Genomic DNA, 19488 nt, shown 5'->3' with positions numbered 1-19488 from the left:
AGCTTTGTTTGATAGAAGCAAGAATATATTCCAAAAGCAATTTTCCTAACTTGTTTTTTTAGTCTTTCCAGCTTCAAACCAATGACTGTAGAAAACAGTTTTCTACAGTCATTGCTTCAAACAGTCTCAAGGAGGCAGTATTATTTCCGGGTTATGGGGACTACACTTCCGGTGTTATTTAGCGAAGAAATCGCTGTACATGCTCTCGGCCATGATATAAAGAAACTTTTTAATTTGAAGTTGTCCTTTGAAGGTGAGTTTTCTTTACAGACGAATTGCTCTGTTTCGACGCTTCATACTAAATTAGACGGTTAGCTTACCTGAGTCATAGCACTGCTGTGTAGGGTTAGCCCTCCTGTGATATTATCGAGTCGATGCAAGAGGACTGCATAGGCTAGAATAGAATTCAACTTTACTGTCATTGCACATGTCACAAGTACAAGGCAACGAAATGCGGTTTGCATCCATCCAGAAAGTGCTTTAGACATAATATAGGTATATTACGAAATATATATTAGCAATAATATAGATATATTACAGAAAAGGGTCTGTTATAGGTATGAGGGTACAAAAATATGGGTCTATTATGGGTATGCTACAATGTACACAGTATGAGGGTATGTTATGAATAAGCTATAACTATAAGTATGTACAGGCTGTAGTGAGTGTACAGGCTATGAACAGGATATAAATATGAAGCTATACAGAAATATGAAATATAAAAAAACTATACGGAAATATTAAATATAAGCTATACAGAAATATGATATGAACTATGCAAGTTAACCGTTTATAGAATTATAATTATTGTATTGTACAGAATGATTGTCTAGACAGCATTTACAGTAGTGCAGTTTAGAATATAGAGATATGTGGATAATCTCTACAAAACTACTATATAACTATATATATATATATATATATATATATATAACTACTGCGCTCTGCATCTAAAAATTCACTTTAAACTACACTACCATTCAAATGTTTTAGAACACCCCAGTTGTTCCAGTTTTTTATTGAAAATTATGTAGTTTAATGTCTCACAGCACTCTGAAATGAAAGCATAGTACAAATAAGTAATTGGAGTTAAAAAAAAAAAAATAATCATGGAGTCAATTTATAGACCAAAATGTATTCTAAACTTCTTACTTTTCAAAGTAGCCACTTTTGGCTCAAATAACAGCTGAACTCACCCGTGGCATTCTTTCTACAATAGAAATAAAATATTCTTCAGAAGGTTCTTTCCATATCTGTTGCAGAAGTTCCTATAAATGTGTGGCACTTGTAGGTTGCTTTGCTTTCACTCTTTTGTCCAGTTCATCTTTTAAATCTGGAGACTCATGTTTTCAGGGTTACCATCTTGGTCTTTTTTCCTGAGGTAGTTCTGGCATAACTTGAACTTGTTTCTGAGTGTCTGTTGATAGTGAAGGAAGCTGTACTCACTGACAATTTGACATTCTCTGCAATTTCTCTGTAGGGAAGACCTACATTTTTAAGTGTTATGATGGTCTGTCTCTTTTGTATTGTTAATTGCCTTTTCCCCACCATTTTTGTAGCAACACACTACTTTCTGCAGTGCAATACTGTTCAACTGATGCTCACAAGTGTGTTCCAACACTGCTTTTATGCAGACACACGGGGTTGTAAGTAATCCAGAAAAGCTGGAACCCCAGTAGGAATTAGCAGCACCAGCTTTCAAGGCTTGATCAACTTCCACTGCTGCAGAACAGCTTTAAATTGTTAATGCATTTTGTGTTCTCTGAAAAAGACCTTTTGTATAATTCTGAAATGTAAATTATTTTTCAGTTTTGTTTAACCTTACTTTTTTAACCTCTGGCAGCTCACCACTTACATTTGTACCATTTCAAGCTATTTATTGGACTTGAACAACTTGAATTGCAATAAATAACTGGAAAAATTGGGGTGATCCAAAACCGGTAGTGTATATTTAATCCCATTTTAAAATCTGTATTTAATTTAACTGTACTACAATAATATATTTTAGAAATGCTCATCTTGTACAAAATATCCTCTCATGATAAAATGGCTGATTACTACAAGTTATTGTTCAATGCTCTGCACAGATGTGAGGTCCTTTAGATTTTATTCTGAGATAACAATAAATTCAGCATGACCTCATGGCTGCTGTACTGTCCACGCTTAATAAATGCAACATTACTAAACACAATCCTCTGTGGTTGGACTTAAGTATTTATAAAGATGTAAGCTTACGCAGTTTAAATCGTTGGAACCTTATTTAATAGATCCTTCATGCTCAGCAGGAGGGAAGGAGTCAGAGAGAGCAGATTAGGTTCAAAACTCTTTTAACCCAGCAACTGACCCTGTGTTTATGCTGTTGGAGGTGAAACAGTGAGTTCCCCTTATCTCAGGGGCAACAAGAAGTGGCAGTGTTTCCAGTAGCTTAATTTGTGTTTCCTAAATTTCGATCTTGATTTAAAAAAAATGCTTGTTCATACCTGCTTTGTATTATTATTTTTTTATTGCCAGATACATCCCAAATATTTTATCCGATTAAAGGTATCCTGAGGATAATCTGACCATGTTACACCACCTTCTGTTGTCTTTCCTTAGCTTCTTCGTGTGGCCCCACCTGATACCCCAACTTGATCCCCTGGCACAAATCTAAACATGACGGAGCCACGCAACCCCAGTATGTCCTCCATCCCTCAGACGGGCCCTGCACACACAGACTCCAGCTCACCTGCTGTTGAGATGGACCCAGTGGAGTACACTCTAAGGAAGCGTCTTCCCCGGAAGCTCCCAAAAAGACGCAACGACGTCTACGTCAACATGAAGACGGACTTCCGCGCTCAGCTGGCGCGCTGTCAGAAGCTTCTGGAAGGTGGGGGTCACAGAGAGATCTGTGTTCACGGCTTGGGCCTGGCCATCAACCGGGCTATTAACATTGCCCTTCAGCTGCAGGCCAGCAGTCAGGGGGCGCTACAGCTGGCAGCCAACACCTCCACAGTGGAGCTTGTGGACGACCTGGAGCCCGAAGATCCGGACGAGGCCGGAGAGCCGATGACGCGTACACGTAACAATTCGGCCATTCACATAAAGGTGTTCTATCCTGACGCTCAGTGACCAATCAGGAGGTTTCCTGTGGATCAGCCTGAGATTCTCCATTAGTCCTCAGGCTCTGTTTGTTCCCTCGTTAACCAGTAGATCACAAACACTGAGTTTATGTGGAGAGCCACCTTTGCTATTCTTGTATTGTATACATTTTTCAGCCTGCATGCTTTGGAGCAACACTAGTGTGCACTATAATTTATACATATGTGGCTGTGCCAACTTTTTTTTTTTTAATGTGTATAATGTTTGTGTGTTCAGGTTTTAAAGATGCCGATAAGAAAGCAGCAAACAGGTGTTATTGTTGTAAATCTCCACTAGGTGGCAGTAGCAGCTACAATAAACATGCCAGGAAGTTGTTACTCTGCAGACTAACTTCTATAGCTCCATCACAACAGTGTTTTGTCAAATTGTTTACAGTGTGAGTTCAGCTGAGGGTCACTGAGACGTAGACTCTGTTTAAATGTGATTTGTGTCTCTGAACTGCTGCTCAAAATGTATATAATGAATGCTGGATTGTTTGAAATCTGGGTAAAAATAAAAACTTGCCAGAGTGTATCTTTCTTTAACTGTTATTTCTGTATTCGTGGCTGGAAAATTTGTATGTGGAACCAGTAAATTCTGCTGTGGCAGCTTGTACTTGTGCTTGCTTGTTCACCCCATCGAGAGGGGAAAAAAGGCAAAAATAATGAACGAGATGCACAAACTTCCCCTTTGTTGTGTTTCCATCCATCCTTTCTTTATCCGAGAACAACATTTCGTATTTAAATAGGGAATCATACAGTGATGGGACAAAACAACACAAAACAGGAAAGAAAACGCATACAAACATCCTTAAAAACATCTTGCACTTGCACGACAAGATATAAAAATAAGGGAAAAAACAAGGAAGAACACTTAACTAATCTGAAACAGTTGAGCATCCATTTTACAGAAAGCCTCGAGTTCCCAGGGCTCGCTGATTGCCTGGCTGAGGTTTGATGACGAACAATAGAGGGAGGGAGAAGACGGCGTCGCGTCAGCCTCTGGAAAACTATTTGCAATTACAGCCACACAGGATGTAAATTGTACGTTTTTCCAGACAGTCTGGCTATCAGCGTGTAGAGACTGGGTGAGTGTAGTCAGGCAAAAACAACAACACGGACAATGACGTAGCAGCTTCACAGTTCTCATGTAACCCTCCTCACTGACCTCTCACACCCCCAAACTCACTGGAACTGAACATCAGCTATGTAAGCCTTTGTTATTTGGAAAGGACATGCAGTGTCAAACAGCCAATCAGGTACACACAATCATCAAAAAACTAAAGAAGAAAGAGCAGCAAACACCTTTGCAAATGTGTTCAGTGTTACACAACAAAACATGACAAAGAGCCCAACTAGCATGTTAGACCTGACACTACGTCAAAGATTGAGCTTAAAGTAGAAAAATCTGTATAAATAGTAATTCCTCAACTTAAAAATATATTAAAATATTCACTGAAAAAAATCTGAGAGACTGTTTCTGTGAGGCAAAGTTGAAAAATGTGGAAACCATGAGTGAGGCCACGTTAGTTTCTGCCTCCAGTAGTGAAATTGATGCCCAGGTGTAGTCAGTATTAACTGGGTGTTTCCCTCTAAAGAAATAAGTGTAAGGGTCAGACTCGCTGAAAACAGACGCACACGGACGACACTGAAACGTTCAGTCTTAGCTCACCCACACTGAAGTACATTCACACACAAAGTGCAAGAGAGTGCCAGTAAAACAGCTATTGGAGCAGTGCTTCCCAAAAGCATCACTTTGGTCTTTGTCACCGTGTCCATGAGTCACATCTACTTTCCAAGGTGCGTTCATCTCCTGTCCATCCAAAGCGTTGCTGAGACAGTCCTATCCTTTCAGCTCTTCCTCTGCATGCGACGACTGCTGCGTCTTTCTCATTCCACACCGCTTCCAGCAGCGTGCAGGTTAACCAGTGTCACATTTCTCCTCTTGCCTTTGGAAACACAAATTTCTTCGCCCGGGATGGGGCGATCGGTCGATCAGCTGACATCTGGCTTGCATGCCTGTGCACTTGAAAGAAGAAGGTGCACTTTGCCTCGCAGGAAGTTGACGTGGACCTGAAGCAGATCTGTTGCTAAGGACACCCTCCATGTTCCCTCAAGGTCTGTTGCATTTGCTGGTGGTGTAAATTCCTGAAAGAGAATACAAAGAAACACGATGTGACCCCTGAGTCATGTTCTTACGACAGGAGTTTGTCCTTCAGGACAGTTTGGACCTGAATGTCTGTGACTGTGCTCCGTTTGTCTGTTGCCAAAGAAAGAGTCTCTATTTCACTTTAATGCAGTAAGTGAGACCATCTTAGAAACAAATGCACTGTCTCTAATCATCAAGTACATACCTTTCCCCACATTTTCCAGATTTTTTAACAGTAATATTATTTTTTATATGGTTTATGCAAAGTAGCAATGATAAGAATAAAACATGCATCACTCTTCTGCAATGCCTTTTCCTAATCTTGCCCAGCACATGTCCAGAGGCGTAGATGTGCTGGAACACAGTGTACTGATGCTTCACCAATTTTTCCCCCAAATAACAAAATTCGAGCCAACATTCACAGCTGGCTCGATTGGTTATCACAGTTATTAAGACAGACAACAACAAAAAATGTGGGGTCAAAGTTGTGATCGTGGTATTTAGGGCTAGATTTACTATTCTGCACAGGTGCAAAAACTTCTTTTCACATCAAAAATCTTGTTTACCAAAGAGCATTTCCAAAAATGAACCATAGGGGTGGAAGGACTCACGGTGCACTAATTTATATATAAAGATGCAGTCTGTTCCAATATTCAACTACTAAGAGCCGCACAAATTAGTGGCTGCAAAGTTAGCACACGCAATGAGGGTCAAGTGATGTCCTAGTAACAGTAATATTGTGGAGGCTCAGGTTTTACACATCAGTTTCTCTATGGAAACAGTGTAGCACTTAAGATGAATGAAAGGAGGCTGAATGTTTATGATATGAGGGCCCTTTTTTTGCTGCAGCCTGTAATAAATAAATGTAGTATTACATAGTTTAAGATTCAAACACTGATAGTGACACACTAACAAAGTCCCATTAACAGCTGTGTGCACACTTCTGTAAATATTTTAATTATGTATCAATATTAAGGTAGAAATGCAACCGAAAGCCTGAAAGTTCAGCTCAGTCTATTCTGCTTGGTTTCATTCACATATTAACATCATAAGTGAAGAGCAGGAGGGGACTTGGCTCTAAACGTGCAGTGTGAGAACACGGGGAAGTTGCAGGACAAAGTTTTGGCACTGCACTCACAGCTGGAGCCATCTCCCAGAGTACCAGTTACTCACTCGTTCATTGAACACAAATCACATTAACTGTGACAACCGAACAACACATGCTTTTTTTTTATGTTAAATTTAGTGTTAAACTGTTATGTTTGTGTTCTGAGAGGGAAATTCCAAAAGTAGCTTTTAAAGCACCCAAAGATGTTTTACTTTGGTGCAGACTGTCTGTGCAAACCACAAATCATTTAATATCCGTTTCTTTTTCTTCTGCTCTCAAATCTGTAATATACTATTGACCTTGTAGTACCATATCACCCTATTAGAGCGCTTCACTCTCGCTCTGCAGGCCTACTTGTTGTTCCTAGAGTATTTAAAAGTAGGATGGGAGGCAGAGCCTTCAGTTTTCAGGCCCCTCTTCTGTGGAACCAGCTTCCAGTTTGGATTCAGGAGACAGACACTATCTCTACTTTCAAGATTAGGCTTAAAACTTTCCTTTTTGCTAAAGCATATAGTTAGGGCTGGACCAGGTGACCCTGAATCCTCCCTTAGTTATGCAATAGGTGTAGGCTGCTGGAGGATTCCCATGATGCATTGAGTTTTTCCTTTCCAGTCACCTTTCTCACTCAACGTGTTAATAGACCTCTCTGCTGAATCACACTTGTTATTAACCTCTGTCTCTCTTCCACAGCATGTCTTCATCCTGTCTTCCTTCTCTCACCCCAAGCAGTTGCAGCACATGGCCCCGCCCCCCCTGAGCCTGGCTTTGCCGGAGGTTTCTTCCTGTTAAAAGGGAATTTTTTCCTCCCATTGTCGCCAAAGTGCTTGCTCATAGTAGGCACATATGATTGTTGGGGTTTTCTCTGTATGTATTATTGTAGGGTCTACCTTGCAATATAAAGCGACTGTTGTTGTGATTTGGTGCTGAATTGAATATACACTACTGAAGTGTCAAACTGCTGCAGTTCTCTAACTCTGATATTATCTTTGTAAATGCATGCAGTAGAATTCAAAATTCACCAGAGAATAGGAGAGGGAGAGAGATGGCATCATAGTTAGGGAGTGCATGGACATCTATCCCACAGGAAGTAATGTGAAAAGAGAGAGTAGATGTGTCCGGGGAGGAGAGAGCGGTGAGCAACAAGTAAGGAGTGATAAGCATGGTTAGACAGAAGACTTCATATATTTTTAAAGTCAGTTTGATCCCATTTGCTTAGTTATAGTTGAATAATGGTCAAAAATGTAGAGCTTTAGAAGCAGATAACTCAAAAGTGCCTGACTGATGTGCTCCACTACAAATAGCACTGCACCTCTGCACATGCCTGACCCGACTAAATTAGCTGACTGCTTTCAAAACCCACTACCACAGCTTATACTGCTCATTAAAGAGGGTCTAAATGGACAACAATCAGATATCAAAGCAAGATCCCCTTTGGTTGTGAACCAAATATTGCACATTTTGGCACCTGACCATGACCATTTGCCCATGTACACAGTGACAACACAGTGATGTTTGCTGGGCAGCTGCTGACCTGTTATTCCTGAATTACTACCTGGGAAGCTTCTCCAACTCACCTGGATGTTGAGACTACGCAGCACAGCGTTGATGCTGAGCAGGTTTCTGATGGTGTTGTCTATGTGACTGTGCATTGCTGTGTTGGTGACCGACGTCTGTAGCGTGTTGAGGGACTGTTGTAACAACCATAAGCCAGTCTGCACCTCCTGGGCTTGTTCCTGTGCCTTGCAGGAAAAAAAAACCGGGGGCAGGATTTAAAGACCATCCCTATACTAGAACAAACGGAGCCAGTAATAATGATCAGATTAGAAACGAACAGGTACTACGGCTTTGCCCACAGGTCGACTGAATTTGATAGCTGATTTAAATCTGCTGCTTAACATCCAGCAGTCATCAGTGATTACTTACATTTTTCTTCTCCCATACATCAAAGTCTACTGTAGTCTGGGGGACGGTGACAGACTGGGACAGGCCACAGCCTTCTCTACATGACTTCTGCAAAAAGAGAGAGAGAGTATTGATGACTTCAGCAGACAAAGAGTCTTTAGAGGACAACATAAAGCAACCTTCAGCTGCTCTCAGGTTTTAATGCATGCATACATTTTCCTCTCACCATAGCACCTTCTGCGTCTCGTGCTTCCTGTATGAAATGGTTCAGGACCCTCAGGTCACAAATTGGCCTCAGTGGGGATGACAAGCCTGGCTGGGTCCAGTCCAACACTAACAACAGCAAGGCAAGCAGTCCTGCTTATCACACACAACGGACACACAAACACATTTCATCAAAGTCTGGCGATGGTTTGATACCACTTCACATGTCCAGTACCAGCACTGAAACTGTGACACTGAGTTTCTTCTGAGCTGAAAACACGTTTTACATTTTCATTAACAAAAGAAACGTAACTTAGTTTTCAAACCATCCGCTGTGTTTCTAATGATAAATCTGTCTTCATTGCATGTTGCAGTTAAGCATTTACATAATTTTTATGCTGAAATCATATCAGATTTTTCTCTACCATCCATATATACATCTTCAAGTTAACAGCATGGCTTGGCGCATAATTTGCACTTGTAAGTGTCAGGGTCCTGGGTCTGAGCAACCCAGGATCCCTGAGCAGTTATGAATTATATTATTATTATTATTATATGTATTTTGGTGTTGCTGCTGCTCTTCTCCATGCTTGTAGATGTGAATGTGTGTGTGTGTGTGTGTCTGCGGGTATGCTTGGAGGATGGAGCTCAGCCACCTGCAGGCCTGAGGGGTGTGGCCCTGCGGAAGGACTGGCCACACCCGAAGTCACACACCTGCTGCTGATCAGGCCTCGTCAGGGGAGCTACTTAGGAGAGAGTTGGAGCTCCCACCGACGCGGGATCATTTCCTTGAGACTCCACGTTAGTCGTCCCATTGAATTGAGTTAATGTGTGTAAGTGTATGCCCGCGGTTATTTGTGTCCTGACGGCTGCGTCTATTGTTTCCCGCAGGAGGAGCGTGGAAGGCACGAAGAGCAGCGAGCACCGGGGGGTGCTGACACGGGAGCGGAGAGCACAGAGACACGAACTATTCACGCAGAGACACGACACGGGAGTCTGGGAGAACACGGGGATTTATTGTTGTTTTTGTTCCACTCTGTAAATAAACACACTGCTTGAACTTTGAGCTCCGCGCCTGGGTCCTCCTCCTTCCCCACATCCCCACGGTCTGCCAGCCAGACCGTGACAGAAAGAGGGCAACAGCTGTGAGAGAAAGTGTGGGAATACTGAATAATATAAGTTTAGTTTAAGACATAACAGCCATATTATAATCATGGCACTCAAGAGGACTTCAGATATATAAGGGATAAGCATAGTCAAATATAAGCACAATCTAAACTTTTGTGTATGACACCACAATGTGCAAGTGATATGCACATTAACAGTTAAGCATGGTTCATTGTTTCACTAACATTTTAAAATGTCTTTCTCATGCGGACTCTGCAGGTCACCCCTCAGGTAAAGAGCTGTGAGGCTGGTAATTTTCCATTTGTTTTACTTCTCTGCTTGTTTGTAGGTCAACTTTGACCATTCTTTCATGACATGCTTCACGTCAAAATAATATTTTATTTAGGGGAACAGGGAGAAGATGAGCCTCTTGATGTTTTTGTGCATCCGTCTAACCAGCATGAGCAAACAAACAGAAACCTAAATCCAGACCGATACAAAATATGAAGTAATCTAGTTCATAGAGCAGCCTAACGTAACCAGACAAACCAAGAGGCACAGGCTCTGATGCCAATGGCTGGGAAACTTTACAAAGAAGCAAGCAGAGCAAATGTTCTACATAGTCTTAAAGTAACACTTCTGCCCAGGTCAGGTCCATCATTCTGAAAACAAATTATAAGAAAAAATAAAGTATCTTAGTAAGATACTGTACCTCAGTGCTCCTTGGTACTGGTACTTCAACTATCTGTAACTCTACTGGAAGGATGGAACATTGATCCACCAAACGATATCGTCTCATTTGATGTTTGAGCGCGGTCTAGCACGCCAGCCCAAACTCTACCATTGGTGTCCGACTGGGTTAAGAGCTGGTGCCTACAAAGGCCACAGCAGATGATTTACAGAGATCTGCTGAGGAAACAAGTGGACCTAAACCATGCAAGCAAAATAACCACCACTGGCTAACAGAACCAGGTCAGATCATCTCAGTGGAGCCATCCAGATTCTTTTTTTCCTCACTTATTACCCCTCTGGGAATTTTCGTACATATAGCCGCATAGCCAGGGATCCTTCAGAAAAAGTAATTCTACCAAGTGATAAAATCGTGACAACTATTTTAAATACACAACTACAGAAGAGACATCAGCTAAAGGAAAATGCACTCAAATGCTGAAGAACACAAAACAATCTATTTATTTGTTGTCACACTTAATCCCTGCTGTCCTGTGACCTGTGTTCAGTGTGAGAACATGTGAGGCTAGAGGACTGTGTCAGTTAGCCAACAAAAGCCTTTCTAGGAATAGTGTACCTAACTTTGATGCATTGCTACTGACTGAGCTGCTCAGTCTTAGTATGTGATGCATTACTGTTTAAGCTGTGTCACAACAGCATGATTCGGCAAATGAAACCATGTGATCTGCTGCATTATGAACAGAAACCTGCAGATACCATGACAGTGCAGGAATGACCTTGTTTAATCCTTGCTGTAACAGGGTATTTCCACAGCTGGGACATTAGTCAGCTGTGTTTCTAACTTTTTCCCATGAGCATAAAAGAAACTTGTCACATTCATAGAAATCAAGCCACATTCTGAACTCTAACGATACACTTGGAAATCTTGAGGGTCATGTGGGCATCAGCCTTGTTCCTCTGTGCCACATGTTGAATGCGCTCTTTCACAGCAGCCTGGCTGTGTGACGCAAAAGCATGACAGAAAATACAGATGATTTTCCCAGGCAGATGGGGCTGATACAGGTCACATTAGGTTCTCAGACCTCCTCATAACTACAACAAATTGAGATGGTTTCCAATATTAGATGAAGTCTTTTGAAAGTGATAACACAAGAGAAAACATCAAGAAGAGGTCAACAGCCCTCTACACCTCCCGTTTTCCTCGTTGGCAGTGACATGAGGATTGTCAGTGGCACATCTGCTTCTATATAACTGGAATCTGGGCTTTTTCACCCTCAGTGACAGAAAGTTTAATTGTTATTTGAAAAATAACAACATATAGTTACCAGTGCAGTCTCTGATAAAATAAAATATGCAAGTTTGAGAGGCAAACTGGTCTCTGCTTCTTTTTTTTTCATCCGATCTGGCATTTGTTAGTGTGTGTGACTCAGCTTGAGGGTTATCAGCGAACTTTTCAACTCCACCACTGCCTACGTGAGAATTCATCAATCTAAAAAGTGTACGCACATGCATCCACTCTCGACTTTCTCACCACGATGGTGGAATTTGCGGCCCAGGACTGCGGCCAGACTGGAAGTTAACAGGTTCGCCTGCCAACGGCTGCCAAAACCATGTTGCTATTTTAAATTGAAATCAGCAGTCCACAAGTGGCAGTACTTTGGATAATGGCAAACTTCAGGCCAGGTATGTGACAGATGCTTTGCAAAGGTGACCGGCCGACTTAAAGTTGGCACTTTTGGTATGCGTTATTCTATCTAACTCTCACAAACACGTGCAAAAAGACTGTAGCATTTTAGATGGCACACAGGGCTGATAAGGAGATCCTATTTAAAACACATATCACCAGTGGAATGGTTGCTGCTGAATGCTTTGCAGTCTTCTACTTTGAACAGGTCTTCCACATGATAAAGTGCAGAGTTGTAAATAGGTAGCTATCAGATGACACAGGTCTGACATAATTTCCTGTTCTGCTGGAATCCCTTATAGCGGTCACCCTTTGATAACCCTTTGCTCTTTTCTGCTGACTTAAGTATGCGATGACTGTGCCAGAAAGCACAGATTCAGCTTGCATGTTTGAACATTTTCCAGTATGCTGTGTCACGCTAGAGAAACGCAGTGGAGATGGATTTCCCCAATGAACGAGACAAAAAAAAAGTCCTCAATACTCAGCACCTCATGTAGAGCAGCGATTTGCAGTAACAACTGCTTCATCAGCAGACTTTTTTTTGTCATAAACATGCATATTCACTCCATCATACATTTGTTCCACCAAATACAATTCATTGGCTTTATTTCATTTTTAAATGTTAGTATCTTAAATAATCAAGAGCCTCTGGGTGTATTACAGTCTTAAAGCACGGTTCAACGTATAACTATGCTACAGGGAGTAAAGCACAAAAGAAGAAAAATGACAATCCTGTAGCACAGGACTGTCATTTTTCTTCTTTTTCTTCTTTTGTGATCTGCGAAAAACCGGAAAAAGTAGCAACTTATCTCCAGATGCTTAAATCCCAAACCCCAGAACCAATATTCTTCCATACAGGATAAGCTGTACATCGAGAAGCCTAAATGCAAGCATCCATGTGTCATCAGCGTGATGAGCGTGTTCAAAAATGCCCAGCACAGAGACCGCTGTGGCACGCAGGTCATGCACACCAAGCGAGGCACCAAAATAGAAATCTCACATGCGCTCTTACCTCTACCTGTTTTCTGCAACATTCGCAAACAGGTGCAGCATCTTTAAAACACATCGTGAAACAACTAAACACATGCGCAGGCGTCACGATTCAGGTTCCGTCCAACAGATCCAATACACCACCAAGTGCGCTGGTCTCTGCGCGAATCCCGACCAGCGTGCAGGTCCGTGTAAAAAAATAGGTGCGTGCAGTCACCTTCCACACTTTGCATCACCGCTGTGCTTTGGCAAAACCTTTTATTTACCTCCCCCAAGGATATAGTGATAACATGATAGCCCGCAAGAACGACTACGCGCCTTTCTACGTACCGCGGTGACATTAAACATCAACCCACCATGCAGTGACTCATTGCGTAAAGAGTGAAAATAGAGTAACTAGTAAAGCCAGAGTACAGAGAAAAAAACATGAAGGCATGCCCATAACTCACTGGGAAACTCCATAGCGGCATCCGCATAGCCCCTCACAGGGTCCTCGCGGTTTGGCCCATAGGTCCGTCTATTGCCCATTAATTGGAAACGAAGCTCTTTTGTGGATCTCTTGTGCACTTATCCGGTAGGTGTTTCTAAAAAGTGATGCCGTTTGATTTTTTTTATTGATGACTTTGAAAATATAGTTGCATTGTTTTAGTGATGACAATATAAGCCGCTCCTCCCTTAAGGCAAAATGTTTTCTTTCATCGTTATCCAAATAATAGCCCCATCGGTGTTTAGATAACAAAAAGTAAATAATGCCTCAAAAAAAGCCGCGCAGACACTTCCCATTCATTGTCTGGGTGCTTTCAGAAACGCTCATTAGAATATATTTATTGCCGAAAATGACAAAAGAAAACTTCAGAAATGCTTTCGTTTGTTTTCTCTTTCTTTGTTTTATACGCCGTTTTTCATTAAAAAAGCGTATTTGTTTTGAGGTGGAGTTTGGTAAAGAGGGACGGTTTTTTGGAAAGTTTACATACATTAGCAGCTTAACCCCCCAAAAGTTACGTTTTCTTAAACGACTTCTCTTTTGTTCTATGTTAATAGATTTTTTTCGGGTCTGTGTTTTTATGTTTCACAGGTGATTCTCACATAGACACTCTGTGCCCACCAGCCTGTGACCAGGTAAATTGGGTCATGTGTAAAATGGGCTGTTAAATATTTATCAAAGACAAATTTTGAACAAAGAAGGCAAATAGTTTATTTAACATTTAGATCTCAAGAGAATAGTGTTTGTGTTTATATTTTATGTAGAAATATATTATTAATCTATTTTGTGGCTTTGTTAGTTTCCATTGCTCTGTAATGAAGGATATTTGGTTTCACTTTCCCGTTTCTTGATATTCCTCTGCTCTTCTCACCCCATCTTCTAGCCACTGATTGTATTTCCTGTCTGAAGTGACATCCTGTCTCTGTTTTGTACCTTTCCCCCATTTTTTAACATTTCTTCCCTCCGGAAGAAAAAGTGATAGGCTTTTTTTTCTTTTTAAAAAAAAATTCCATCTACCTTATCCTCTAGCCTATCCAAACTGAGAAGTAAGGTGCAACCTGGATAGGTAATTGCTGTTTCTTAAGTTATTACGGAAAATATGTAGCATTTCAAATATCACTGCACTACCTATTTTATCGCCCCATCCCTGAGCTACCGTACCTTCCTTAGCAACCTTAGACCAATAAAACCAGAACACATCAAATACATTTTTGCAGCACTTTAAAAATATCTAAGTGAGGAGGGGAAATGAATCAAGTTTGTGTTCTTTTTGGTTAGCAGTGATTTTTCCTTGAAACTCTCAGATGGATGCCATTTTTGTCCAATCACGTTCTTTTTGTTGAATCATCAATACTGAACATAACTGAGGCAAGTGAGGCCTGTACTTCTTTAGACGTTGGTCTGGGTTCTTTTGTGATGTCCGGGATGCGTCATCAAAGCATCTTGAAGTATTTTTGGTACGCTGGGTTTCACCACTGTTCTGTGTTTTAGCCTTTTGTGGATGATGGCTCTCATTTTGGTTTTCTGGAGTACTGTTAATTAATGGTTAATCAAGGGGGACAATCACTTTTTTCACTCATGGTCAGTTGGTTTAAAAATGTTACATTTTTTGTTACATTTGTTAATCTCCCTGTTATCTACAATTCTGTTGCCATCTTTTATATTTGGGGGTCAGTTTGACTCAAAAATGATGCATTATTTATCCAAGAAGTTACCATAGCATGAAGAAGCATGAAACAAAACACATTTAGAAGGATTTTATTCATTATAGAGATGAAAAAAAGAAACAAAAAAAACATATAGAAAGTCAGTTTTGGCATTGTGTCAGACTGTTTAATAGTAGTGTTCTGTGGATATGAATGTAGATCTTTAAGACAGCCATCACCAAATGAACTTTATAATAGTATTCCAGATGTGGTCTAGGTGTCCCTCATCTCTCACTATGAATTTCAGCATGTCTTCACGTAAAGTAAATGCTTCTGAAGAATACTCCTTGCATTTAGATTTTCATAGTTCTGGTGCTTGCTGTATAGGAAAACTGGAAGCACCATGGCTCGGTGGGAGGACATTTTTCATTTCCTTGATGCAAAAGATAACAGTGACTTCATCAGGCAGTTTTCACTCTCCTCAACATGGTAATTCTTCGTATTCAACAGCTCCTCCTATAGCATGAGTCTAATACGTCACACATTGCAGTCACTTTGTCACTCTCTCTGGCTCTGCCTCTAATCAAAGCATATGGCTTGGGAGAGCACATGGAAGCCTGCAGAGACATGGTGAGTGGAAAGACTGACCTTCCCCTGTCAGCATTCCACAGCGTCGCTGCTTTCACCTTCTGACATGTACCCTCCTGTCCAAATGAGGAAACCACTGAAACTTTCAAGTGGGGCACAACCAAGTCTTTCCTACTGTTTCCATAAATGTGCCTATTTCAGCCTTGTTATCTCTACTTTTCACGATGCTGCTATTTATCTTGTATCTCGGAGATGGCTGATAGCTATGCTGAGAGTGGTCAAAGGAGCTTTGAAAGAAAAGCGTCTGGACTTCTTTAAGTTGCTTGAAGACGTTTCACCTCTCATCCGAGAAGCTTCTTCAGTTCTAAGGTCAAATGGCGGAGAGTCCCAGATTTAAACCCAGTGGGAGTATCCCCCCAAAGAGGGACAAAAGGACCCCCTGATAGTCCTCTAATCACATGAGCCAAGGTGTGAAAACGGGTGTGGGTCACAATCAGCCAGGGTTTCGGGTGAGCTCATTGTGAAACCTGACCCCACCTTATCATGCGATTTCCTGAGGTCAGATGGCCCAGGATGTCCCCAGACGCCTTAACGCCCACTCACATTTGACCTTAGAACTGAAGAAGCTTCTCGGATGAGAGGTGAAACGTCTTCAAGCAACTTAAAGAAGTCCAGACGCTTTTCTTTGAAAGCTCCTTTGACTTCGATGACCTGGATGACTGAGAACCTTCACAGACATATGCTGAGAGTGAAATATTTTTTTTGCAATTTTTGAAGGTAATGTAGCTGCTACGAGTTGAGTGACAGGAGGGACAACACTAATGCTCTCATTCTTATAAGATGAGGATCTCTCATAGTTAACATCTGCAACATTAGGCACATTCTTCTGTCAGTTTCATTATCCAATAGCATCTAGAAAACTGGAAGGTTTTCTATCAATGTGAGAGTTTGACGGGAGTACGCATGCATGCATGAAAGAATAGCACAGAAGCCTGTTGTGCAAGCTTTTATATAATTTCTTCTCGTCTATGATATTCAAACGATCACCTGCCAACATCAGAACAAATTTTACATCGAAACAGTTTGACACATATAAAACTTATTGCATGGATCTTCCCTCCACTGTGTTTGGCAACTCATTCCTAGTTCTATTACTACGAGATTCATTAGGTCAAGCACTTGAATCAAGGCAGCTCTTTAGGAAGGCATGGTCTCACTGTGCACATCTTGTAACCTCCAAATTGGTAGACAATGTAGTACATAGCTCAGAGGAAAGTATAACTTTCAACACCCCCAACTTCCCACAACCAGTGACATGCATCCTCAAATGTTACAACTTGCACTCATTCAGGAGGAAATTCTGAATGTCCTTCACGTCACTGTAAAAACAAACAAACACACATAGAAAAATAAAGAACAGACTTAAATGCTGAAATAGTTCTTTGTACAAGTTCTAGCTTTACATTCAGCAGGTTGTCCTTACCTGTGATGAGTGGGAGACTCTTAGCTGCCATTTTCAACTTGATGATTCTCAATGGAGAACTTTTGCTCTTTCCACCCAAGAAGCCTCGACTCATCTCGTGGAACTAGAAATGTTTTGGAACTTTATAAATAATTTCCCTTTTAGTATAATAAAATTCTCAATTTTCTCGGTTTTTGAGACATCTTAATTTTTTTTACTATGTTTAAAACTAGTTCCATTTAATCAAGTGCACAATGAGCTTAGTGTTATTTAGTCATTTAAGCTACTTATTGCTTTACAAAGTCTGTTAGCATGTGTTAACCTGAACTTACATTAAATATGCAAAAAATTTACAAAGATTTGGTGCATTTCTCTCTCCAGTAGAGTTCAGAGACTAGATAAAAAATAGTCAATTGTACCAACCATCACAAACCTCTAAAAATTGGAAAATAAAATCCCTATGAACAGTGTTAATCTTGAACATTACTTAATCTGTGGAAGGTAAGTAAAATTTGTTGTGAATAGTGCAGTCGAGCACCATTCACAACAAATTTTACTTAAGATACTATTATGCTGCTGCAGCAATACCATTTAAAAATCACAACACATTCAAATTAATTAAGTTCTAACCCCACCATGACCACAACCTATTTAAAGTTTCACTGAACTACATACAAAAACATAAATCAAAACTGACCCAGGCACATGGAAGAGCAATCTCATCCATCATCTAAACAAAGCATCTGCTACAGGAAGATGAAGGCTATTTAAAGGAAAGTGTGAGTGTTGGAGTTCATTCATGATATTCTTAGAATAGTTTTCATTCAATATGACTTCCTCATGAGACAACGAAACAATCAGAAGTAGGACAAACATTAGGAACCAGAATGGCGTTACTAATTCTGTGCACAATAATGAATTTAATCAGTTTTATTTACTAAATAAGATCAAATTGATATTATGTCATGTGAATTGTAACGATTCAGCTCAATGCAGGTCTGTTAAAAATGTTATGCAGCACTCATTCTCTGCACTTCAGTCAGGGGTATTTGTGTCCAGTGCCCTCGTGCTGACAGTCCCTTTGGAGCCAGAGTATAGGAAATATATTGAAATTTCCTGGAAGTCCCTTCTGTGTGTCATAAAGGAAAAGGGTGTCCTTCAGGGGCCACATGAAAAAGCTCCGTCAGACAGGAAGTAAAGGTATGTTTGCATATGTATTATCGTAAGCTAACAATGCAATGGTCCCAGTATGCAAGGTCCCAGTATGACATGAGGGTTAAGTGACACATACAGCTTTATTCACAAATACTTGGAAACCCTGATAAGCTTACATACCCCCACGCTTACCGTTTCAAAATCCTATGTAAGCTGCACGTATAACACACACACAGACACACACACCGACACACAGAGAAGTTAATAACCAGATATTAACTATGACCAGTGATTCACTACAACAGTCATGATTGTCCTGATGTCAGTAAATAAAAAAAATAATATTAAAAAAAGTTTCTCAATTCACTTTTAATCAAAAGCCAAGAAAAACAACTGGAACATTTCTGCATTTGTTCCTTTCCTAAACATGCAACATCTAAAACACCAGCTGGAGGACACGTATGAACTTAAAACAACTTGATTCAATGTATTTCAGGTATTTTTCTAAGTTCATAGATATAACTCTAGACCCAGATTCTGAGTCAGCTTTAATTGTACATGTCAATGCGGTGCTAAACTGAAGCCAGTGCTGACAACTGTGCTGCACTGTTTGCTCAAAGGGCTGTTTGCTTATGTCTGGGCCAACATGAGAGAGAGAGAGAGGAGAGGGAGACAAGGTACGTGCTGCGAGCCATGCTTCATGATCAGAGCAGAGGATTGGGGTGGGAGGTGAGGGATGTGTGGGGAGTGCGGGGGCAGGGGTGTCCAGTCTCAGTGACTCCTGGTTTGGAATAGGACACAGTTATTGAATTTAGGATGACATGGAGGAGGGGAGATGTAAAGTTGGGATGAACCCAATTGCACATTCCTCGTGCCATGAGCTGGGGGAACTGCAGGAGACGCTGCACCGTACTTTATAGGAGACAGCCAAAGAGCACAGCTGTTAGCGTATGTGTGTGTGTGTGTGTGTGTGTGTGTGTGTGTGTGTGTGTGTGTGTGTGTGTGTGTGTGTGTGTGTGTGTGTGTGTGTGTGTTTCACTTTCTATCTAGGTTTTTGGCTTGGACCCAGCTAGGTCTACTCCTCTGGCGCGCCACAAGACAGGAAACTGACATAAAAGAACAGGGAAACTCTCCGTGAGCGACACAGGAGCCGAGGCAGGAGCCAAGACAGTGGTCACTGACAAAGTCAGAAGTTATTGTTTC

The 19488-nt window shown here is 41.0% G+C and overlaps 2 protein-coding genes across 3 annotated transcripts; one reads left to right on the top strand and one right to left on the bottom strand.

The window, feature by feature from the left end:
- Window positions 1-181: 181 nt before the first annotated feature.
- On the top strand, window positions 182-3641 carry pop7 (POP7 homolog, ribonuclease P/MRP subunit). Its single transcript, XM_085349691.1, has 2 exons — window positions 182-253; window positions 2596-3641. The coding sequence occupies exon 2, from the start codon at window positions 2653-2655 to the stop codon at window positions 3106-3108; it is 456 nt and encodes a 151-aa protein (XP_085205817.1). The 5' UTR covers window positions 182-253; window positions 2596-2652; the 3' UTR covers window positions 3109-3641.
- Window positions 3642-3822: 181 nt separating this feature from the next.
- Window positions 3823-13194, bottom strand: epoa (erythropoietin a). 2 transcript variants are annotated; one of them, XM_085349690.1, is made up of 5 exons: window positions 12973-13194; window positions 8502-8632; window positions 8297-8383; window positions 7948-8112; window positions 3823-5264 (listed from the first exon to the last, which is right to left on the bottom strand). In XM_085349690.1, the coding sequence occupies exons 1-5, from the start codon at window positions 12992-12994 to the stop codon at window positions 5112-5114; spliced, it is 558 nt and encodes a 185-aa protein (XP_085205816.1). In that variant the 5' UTR covers window positions 12995-13194; the 3' UTR covers window positions 3823-5111. The 2 variants fall into 2 exon arrangements, with proteins under 2 accessions (XP_085205816.1, XP_085205815.1); XM_085349689.1 differs by having other exon boundaries at window positions 5197-8112.
- Between the last annotated feature and the right edge of the window lie 6294 nt (window positions 13195-19488).

The sequence above is a fragment of the Diplotaxodon limnothrissa genome, linkage group LG3 (genome assembly GCF_057381915.1).
Source record: "Diplotaxodon limnothrissa isolate DT_005_m linkage group LG3, D_limnothrissa_male_GT1.1, whole genome shotgun sequence".
Taxonomy (NCBI): domain Eukaryota; kingdom Metazoa; phylum Chordata; class Actinopteri; order Cichliformes; family Cichlidae; genus Diplotaxodon; species Diplotaxodon limnothrissa.
This window is presented reverse-complemented; position numbering and strand designations above follow the sequence as displayed.

Excerpts from the sequence above, each read along its gene's own strand:
- pop7 (XM_085349691.1), top strand. The coding sequence starts at position 2,653 with ATGACGGAGCCACGCAACCCCAGTATGTCCTCCATCCCTCAGACGGGC.
- epoa (XM_085349689.1), bottom strand. The coding sequence starts at position 12,994 with ATGTTGCAGAAAACAGGTAGAG. Across the intron at positions 8,384-8,501 it reads GAGACGCAGAAGGTGCTATG|AAGTCATGTAGAGAAGGCTG; the intron begins GTGAGAGGAAAA and ends CTCTTTTTGCAG. Across the intron at positions 8,113-8,296 it reads ATGTATGGGAGAAGAAAAAT|GCACAGGAACAAGCCCAGGA; the intron begins GTAAGTAATCAC and ends TTTTCCTGCAAG.